We start from the raw sequence: 8,323 nt of genomic DNA, 5'->3' as shown, positions 1-8,323 counted from the left end.
TCTCCACGCCCAACGAGATGCGCCAACCTCGGGATGCTTTACTCCTAACCCCACAAGGTTCCGAGACGGAGCTTAACCTGAGTCTCGGTTAAGAACGGCGATGATCTACGTTTCACACGGCGCACGATTCCATGGATAGTTTCATTCGGCATCGTGATGGAGGACATAACTTACGATCATCGGCTTTGATCATGCCACTGGGCATTTGATTAGGACATTGCACAATGATCCGCAGACTTTGTCGCATCTCTTCAATACGGATACAGTAACGATCATAGCGATCTCCTCTGGTACCTACTGGTACGTCAGGATCCGATTGGTCATGAACATCGTAAGGTGCTGCTCTTCGCGAATCCCAGCATACCCCTGGTTGGGATGGGTAGGCCCACCACTTCACTTTCACTTAGGCCTGGGCCAAGTCAGTGGGGGACCCTGTATTCAGACGGGCTCCCCCCCCCCCAAAAAAAAACAAAAACTGTACGTGATAGTTTCCCTTCATACGGCTCGAATCATTCTCAGATGCCTATCGGGGCATCCTTTCCTTGTTTGTTGGGTTGGTTCACGCGCGCGCAAACGAGCACTGGTCACAACTGCAGGGAACTATGACCAATAGAGTCAGACACTTAGCTACATCCGCACGCAAAAGGAATTTTGTTCTGGTTGAGGCTTTCTTTCCTTTATTAGTAAAGGGGGCGCGGGACGTTCGCGGAGTCCGTACCACCACAGGAGTGGTCGTTCTTGGGCGGATCCCGCTCCTAAACATAAGGGATAGGGGAAGGTGGCCGGGCCTATCATATCAAAAGGGTTGTAAAAAGAGAACCCGGCCACCTATTTCATTCGACGTTCCGCCCGCCCGATTCGCAGGATTGGACTGCTTTTTGATAACAAGAAGGCGGCGAGCTGATCTGCTTTGATCAAGGAAAAAGCCCAGTCAGCCACCAACTCGGTGCAGGTCACGTGACCTACAGCTCGGCCTTCGCTTTTTGAGACTTCCTCTTCCCACATCTCTATGTGCCCGCAGCACTTCCATATGGAGAAAGATAGGCTTACCATGTTCCATCAATAGCACCTAACCTATGCCGATTTTTGCGGACTGTGCTCCACCCCGGTGAACTCATGCGGTTCCGACGTGCCCAGAGGCCAGAGGCGAATCCGTTCACGGTCCGTAGGACCAACACCATTCGAAGGTGGGTGGCCCGCCCCGCCTAGAACAGTCATGTTTGACTGGGCTTACACACATTCGCTCACTTACGCTGTCCCCCCTCAGCTCACCCTAGCCCCGGGCCTTTTGCTCTTCTAACGTAAGCTCCAAGGCTTCACACCAAGTCTTCGCTGACAGAATATGCATGCTTAAGTAGGGTCAGGCAGAACCGTTGTTGCCTGATGGGAACTCCCCCCATATTGCTATCAATGTCTTCATGTCGCACGACCTCTTAACATTACACCACTGAATCCCCAATCCTTTGCTTGCTGTGCAGTGACAGTACCAATATCCACTAATCGTTGTTTCCAGATACGGTTGCCGGTTGACATCTCTTCTAATTCGTCGATACGAGAAGCAAATTGTTGTGTGAAGGAATCAATATCTCGACATAAGCCAAGAGGCAGATCTTGTGCCACTCCACCTGGTCGTATGAAACTGGCATGCATCCTGGCTCCCGAGACTCTTTCATAGAATTCCAACAATTTCTCCCGCTCCTCAAAAGCCCACAGGAACGGAGTTGATGCTCCCACATCCATAGCATGAGTAGTTAAAGCAAGTGAATGATTTGAAATTCGAGTTATTTCACGGAATAACACTCGTATATATTGAGCTCGTAATGGTACCTCGCAATTCAAAAGTCTCTCTACGGCTGAAGAATGAGCGTGTTCTTGGGCCATCGTAGAAACATAGATAGGGTCGACGACGGAACGAAGAACTCACCCTAGATACAGCTTTTTCGTACACGTTCACTTGCATCACATACACAAGTGCTCTCTGAACCGTGCAATAAGGTCACCCATAACACGGCTCTCCCACTTGAGTTACCTTAGCCCCAGGCAGGCCATGCTATTCAATGATATTGGAAAAATGGCAGCGTAACAACTAGTATTGAAAGCTGGTCGCCTTTTTAGGGAGGGAAAGCCTTTCAATAGGAGCCCCCCTCTTTGCGACCTCATCACTTCAAAGCGCAAACCAATTTCTTTCTTAGTCACCGGGCGAAGCGCACCTCTGGTACTTTGCTTATAGCTTTTTTAGGTTATGCAATAGACGGGAGGCTTAGCTCTGGATCCCCCCTCCCTGCTTGCAGAAATGAATGGATCAGAAGGGGGCTGGGTTCTATTTCCGGGCCGGGCGGGAGGTGAAGGCCATAAGATTGCCCTCCCGGTAAGGAAGAGAGGAAAAGGGTGCTGTCATCTATCTCGACCTGTTTCCCGAGGCGTAGAAAATCCAGACCGGCTCAGAGAATCACTGGCGCTATTTAGCCCTTCGTTTCGCCATTCGAAGGACTACCTCTGCCTTCCCTTTTTGTAACATAACCAGGCGCCCCCCTTTTCAATCACTAAGAAAAAAAAGACCAATCAAAGCCCTATCTAAGTAAAGCTTCGTCTGTTATTTTTCCGGCCCCAGGGGAGTTTACTCAACCCATTCCCCAGTCTTCCGCACTGCTCAAGTAAGTGTGCGTGTGCGACTCCGTATGAGGACCTCCTTCCCTTCTGCCCACTCTCCGTTCACACGGTTCTCAAAGCAGAGGAGGCTGGTTGGGCAGCTGGTACCACGAGCCCTCTGTCCCACACATCTATCCAGAAGCAAGTGTAGTTCACCGGTTCCACCGAATGCTCCTATCTCTCGGCAAAGATCGTGTGAGTGTGCAGTTATGCTTCGGATGCTTCGCCATAGAATAGATCGACCCAGTTCCCGTTCTTTTCCGGTGCACTCGCTTTATATCTCCGACACACTAGGCTAGGAAGGACGCGGTGGGAAGGAAGCAGCCCTAGCCTCTGTCCGGCCGATCATTCCGCTGGCATCTTGCATTCACGCCTCCGTTTGACTGCCACTCGGGGATGGAGTTGTAGATACGTTAGTCTTAGCGGATCGTTGGCTCCGCCTGTTATCTCCTTCTACGACATGCTGTTGTCGTCGCCATATTCCTTATGTAACTAAGTCATCTCTGCCTCGCTGCGGGTCAGCACCTCCGAAAGAAACGGAGGACTTCATTCAGTGAGTCCGCGATCGCCCTCTAAACGATCAGAATAAGGTAAAGCTTGAAGATAAGTTTTGTACTCTATTAATTTCTCAGTCCCTCTAGTCGGGTGGGCGCCGGCCGGTCTTTCGACCAGATCCCCCTAAAAACCGTACGTGCGGGTCTCCCCGCATGCGGCTCACGCCATTCGAGGTGGCCCGGCCCAGCATTCATTCGCAAATCCTGTAGTGAAATTGAGACTGCTCGACCTCGGAAGCTAATTCGCGTGTAGGCAGCGCTGTCTGTCGTACCGTTGACTCTATCTATTCATTGAATTCACTTTCATTTTTTTATAGGCTCGCTCCCTCTTTTTCCAAGAATTAATGCACTTCCCTTCGGAGGGCCTTCTCTAATCTAATAGGGGAAAATCCTTCCATTTCCGTCAAATGACCCGGCCCCCCAGGCTCTTCCACCGTCCGGGCTCCCTTTCCTACCTATGCTATGCTCCCCCGGCACAGGCCTACCACGCTTCGCGCCTGCGGCGTTTTCGCCGGACGGTCTTTGCCAGTAGTGCCATCCTCCCCGCTGGCTGTATGGGCGGGTTTTCCCTCGCTGCTGCGTTCTGTTAGGCTATGGATTACAGGAACAAATGTAGTTGAATGAGACAGCAGGCGGGTTACACGTTCCGCTGTGCCGAGATGTGAGGTGCAGGTGGTGATGATCACCCCGGGGTATGCGCTAGCGCCCTTGACAGGCACTCCAGGACCCGCCAACGCTCATGAAAACCCGGGTCGGCCATTTGTCTAAGGGCCTCCATTCATCTGACCGGAGGTGTGGATAACGAGGCCACCTTCACAACCCTCTCCCTTCTGTCCTTATGTTGTAGTAAGGTAGGGCGGTTCGCTTGAGTTGCTCAACCGCCCCTTAGCCCGGTGCTCATGACGCGCTACGGGACCTTCACCGTGCCGGGGGACCAAGCAGGGCATAGCTAGCGGCATAGGAGCCGACTCGGCGTCAGCGGCTTCGTGCCGCACTGGAGTAATCCAATATGCGGTTCCGCACGTTCCACCACTTCTCCGTTCATTTCCAATACTGATCGTGAAACACCATGAGCAGCTGGATGTTGAGGTCCGAAATTCGAAGTGAAATTTTTGAATTGCCCGTTCCTAGTCGTCATGGGAAAAAAGGAAGAAATAAGAAAGAGATTATTCCCTAAGAGCTTGTCCTGTACCAGAAATGCATCTCCTTGCGTGCGAGATACTTCTATGCCAGCCGTTATTCCCGGCTCTGTTATGAAAGAAAGCGGCGGACTCATCTTACATCCCTAATGAGGGATTTTAGGGGATTAGGGCTCTCCTTTATCTCCTCCACCCATCCCCTTCTTCTATGTGAGGGGGGGCTTACTTAGTGCTTGTGCTAAGGCGCGGGTTGATCTCTCGGCCCTTCCCTCGCTTCTTGACTGGCTTGAAGAAATTGGACCCTTGATTCATTCAAGCCTTCAATCTCAAGCAAGCTTTGTTGAATCCCGGTCTCCGCCTGTTGAATCCTTCTCTCAACTTCTGATAGCTCATACATAACGGAAGACAACTCGTCCCTTCCGCCAGGTGGCACGTTCAGGTCAAAAGACGGTTGCTTCGAAGAGCTGGCACCGCTTCCACCCTCCTCTCCCCCTGGAGCCATCATCTTAGCCAGCTCGGGATCCAAAATAGTCAAAACTACAGCTATAACCAGCCCTCCACCACACCACCCGAGCCTACTAAAAAGAAAGTGGAGAGATTTGGTGAGAAGGATGGATTGGAGTTTGACAAGAAAGAGATTGAAATCCATACCAATCAATAGAAATGAAAAATAGAGTAAAAAAAGGGGGAAAAAAAAATGAAACATTGAAACACGTCTTTCCTTAGTCATGGGTACTCCCCACACCCCAATTTTCAAAGATTTTACATCTTCACGATCAAGCAAGTATTTAATCATACCATTGCTTGTTCGTATAAAATAGACCAAAAATCCTAAGATAAAAAGAACACTCCAATCAGATATACCTTGCATCATCATTCACTGAGAAACATTGATTCCCTCCAGACAGAAAGTTCATGTAGGAGTCTTAGTTGAAGCATCGACTTGAATCTCTTCAATGTCAGCAACTTACTGATTGATTGACCCATTCTAGAGAAAGTGCTTTCGGGTATACTTTCTTTAAGGAATGTGGTTCTTGCTCATAGCCCCCAAGACCATGAGGGAGCCCCCTTTTTTTTACATTTACAAAGGGATTCAGACAGGGAAGGCTGTTAAGCATGCAGACTGATTCTCTTTTCTTACGTGAATTAGATACTACTTCTTTCTTTAGAAAAAGTTTTTTCTTCTCTTCTGAAGCCTATAGTCATGACTATAGGCAAGAAAGAATTGAACCTAAGGCCTGCCCCCGAAACATTCGGAAGAAATGCTGCTTTAGATCCCGCCCAGATCAGATCAAGGGCGGTCCATTTTTTTTCTTTCTAAAAGAGCGAAAGTTTACGGGTGGATGGGTGCTCTTTAGGTGTTTACTACCTCACATCAAGGTGACAGGATTCGAACCTATGGCCCTCTGTACCCAAAACAGATGCGCTGACCAGACTGCGCTACACCTCGTCTCACCCCCCTCCGCATATAGATCCACCCGATCGATGAAGACTCGAACCGAACTCGCCCATCCTTTTGGGCACAGGGACGCGAGAACCAATCCGAGTAATCAACCGCTTTTTTTAGAAAATCTGCCTCCAGCAAGCCACCCCAACCCTACCGCCAAAAAGCCGTATAGTGCAGGAGCGCTCACATTTTGGCTTCCTCTTTCATTCACTTTCATTTTTGAAAATCCGGCTCGCTCCCGGCTACCTGTCCTTTGGACCCAAAGCCCGCTTAGAAGTGGATTCGAACCACTGACACAAGGATTTTCAGTCCTTTGCTCTAACCAGCTGAGCTACCTGAACCACTTTCCTAAAGTCTGTTTTCTTCATCGAATAGCGCCCTACCTTACTTACCACTTTACTAGTTAGGGAAAAGCCCTTTACTAATAACAAGAAAGGGCTTTTTTCGCTTGTTTAGTATTGCAAGCTTTCGAGCAGCTCTTTCAACTGCCGCCTAATCCCCTCTCCCAACATGCTCAAGAACCGAGAGCCGCCCAGGCCTTCAAGAAACGGGGGAGCTTGCTTCTAAAAAGAAGATAGGCCACAACGCGCAACGGGCTCCCCGCTCCTAGTAACTAAGTAGTGCTATTCTGTCCTCCGGGGGACTCCACCAACACCAAGAGGTTAGGTTCTTTCTCTCACGTAATTTCGCCCGCCCGTTCCACTTCCGTGCCGGAGGAAATGGGATTCGAACCCATGATACAATCTTCTTGTATGTAGATTTAGCAAACCAATGCCTTAAGCCACTCAGCCAGACCTCCAATTGATCGGAATTTGATGTGCGGTTGGTTGCCCAAAGGGCTATCTGATCCGATCAACTGCGTAAGCCGTAGCGCGCTAGCGCGCGTACTCTTCCTCTATCTATGAGCGAGACTCCATCCAAATCTGCCACTCGTTGGGCGACGCCCTCTTTTCTATGAAGACCGACCCCACCACTGAATGATGAACTTTTCCAGTCTTCGCCAATGCAAAGGCGACCTGGAGAGAACACAGAGTAAAGCCCTTACCCGCCTGAATGGAATTCATATCTCCTTCGTCTGGTCGAGAAGGGAGAAAGCCCGGGGAACTGGCTCACAGAAGAAGGGGACTCTTCTAAACCATTAAGGAGAAGTCCATTTTCGTCATGATCGATCCACGTCCTACCATAGTGCCCGGAGACCCTGGCTTGCTTAGCTTACAAAGCTAGCTTACTAACGCGAAGGCCTTTAGGGGCTTGCTTAGTACTTGTGCTAAGGAGCAAGTCTCAGCTTCACGCATGACTAACATACCAAAAGGCTTAAACTAGAAGAGAAGGTACGAAGTCACTCTGCGCATAGCTATGAGGTACCAGAACGGAGGTCGGAAAAAGGCATAAACTTTAACTAGCAGAAAGAGTACATCCATGTACGTAGTCACTCATATAGCTATATGAGGAGTGAGGATAGGATCTCCTGCCTGTCTGCAGGCCCGGATACAAGATCCAACATCACATACACTCTTTATTGACTAGAAAGGGGAAGCGCTATGAATCAGTACGTGAACGATGCCCCCGTAGCCTTCTCCTATGGGTCATTCCAGGTATTCTGGTTAAGTAAGTTAAGTCGAAAACGCGTTCTCGATGGAGCAACTTGCTCATTTCATCGATTTCCCACTCCTAAGGGAGGCCGGCTAAACGAAAGAAAAAGAACCTCCTAACCTACAGAAGAGTCCAGTCTATCAAAAAAGATTCCATATATTACATTTTTTTTCTCACGTCTTCTATTAGAATCTTTGCGTTCAATCACAGATCCTGGCATAAGATCCCATTCCCGCAAAAAGGCAGGATGAGAACCCAGGTCCTAGGTGATGCAGGTGGAAACTGTCTCTCAACAAATTTCCTTCGGCAAGTGTACCGAATTTGTCGTCAAGTAAAAACTCACAATAGAGTGAGGTCGAATCCCACAGGGATTGATTGATCAAGCAACTTTAATTAGAAGAATGTTCTAGTTGAGTGAATTCAGAATTTGGGTTGAGATTTGCAGAAAATAAAATGGCTGGAATGTAAATAACAGAAAAAGTAAATGCAAGAATTAAAGGGCTAAAAGTAAATGACTGAAAGTAAATTGCAGAATTGTAAATGGGAATGGGGTGTTTGTTCATGAAAGTAAATGCAAAAATTAAAGAGAATGGGTGAGATCAGAATTGGGGAGTTCATTGGGCGCAGGAGATGTTGCAATTCTTCGGATCAAGTTCATTTTCATCTCTTTTCCTCAATTAATGCACTCATTGATCTCTTTGGCAATCTTAATTGATTGAATTACAATTTCTTGCAATTCAATCTCTCAAATCTTGATCAATAGCCAATTCCTTGGTCAATTGCTCATGAGAAGAGATGAAGTGTGGTCACTGATTATACCACATGCATTTCCCAAATCAAGTATTGAGAGGATTATAGTCACATATCCATCCAAACCCAATTTGGTCCAGCATGAGAAAGCATTTCTAGCTTGATCTCTTCATTCCTCTTTCAAGGCTCAG

General features: G+C 48.5%; 2 protein-coding genes and 2 non-coding genes across 4 annotated transcripts; 1 reads left to right on the top strand and 3 right to left on the bottom strand.

Annotated features, from left to right (window-relative positions):
- Positions 1 to 1,416: 1,416 nt before the first annotated feature.
- LOC127744654 (NADH dehydrogenase [ubiquinone] iron-sulfur protein 2-like) lies at positions 1,417 to 1,740 on the bottom strand. Its single transcript, XM_052256782.1, has one exon. It carries the CDS (start codon positions 1,738 to 1,740, stop codon positions 1,417 to 1,419), a length of 324 nt encoding a protein of 107 aa, XP_052112742.1.
- Positions 1,741 to 1,860: 120 nt separating this feature from the next.
- LOC110277340 (uncharacterized) lies at positions 1,861 to 3,238 on the top strand. Its single transcript, XM_021134498.2, is given in 6 exon segments — positions 1,861 to 1,996; positions 2,233 to 2,353; positions 2,355 to 2,393; positions 2,721 to 2,880; positions 2,883 to 2,942; positions 2,945 to 3,238. Coding segments are annotated over 6 exon segments (810 nt in total).
- A 2,479-nt stretch (positions 3,239 to 5,717) lies between these two features.
- TRNAP-UGG (transfer RNA proline (anticodon UGG)) lies at positions 5,718 to 5,792 on the bottom strand. Its single transcript has one exon. It is a non-coding gene; the product is annotated as a tRNA-Pro (tRNA).
- Positions 5,793 to 6,056: 264 nt separating this feature from the next.
- Positions 6,057 to 6,130, bottom strand: TRNAF-GAA (transfer RNA phenylalanine (anticodon GAA)). The gene has a single exon. It is a non-coding gene; the product is annotated as a tRNA-Phe (tRNA).
- Between the last annotated feature and the right edge of the window lie 2,193 nt (positions 6,131 to 8,323).

This window comes from Arachis duranensis, unplaced genomic scaffold, assembly GCF_000817695.3.
Source record: "Arachis duranensis cultivar V14167 unplaced genomic scaffold, aradu.V14167.gnm2.J7QH unplaced_Scaffold_74099, whole genome shotgun sequence".
In the NCBI taxonomy this organism is placed as follows: Eukaryota; Viridiplantae; Streptophyta; class Magnoliopsida; order Fabales; family Fabaceae; genus Arachis; species Arachis duranensis.
Note: the sequence above shows the minus strand (reverse complement) of the source record. Positions and strands in the feature narration are given on the sequence as shown.

Bases quoted from the DNA above. Each gene is read 5' to 3' on its own strand.
- LOC127744654 (XM_052256782.1), bottom strand. From the start codon at position 1,740: ATGGATGTGGGAGCATCAACTCCGTTCCTGTGGGCTTTTGAGGAGCGG.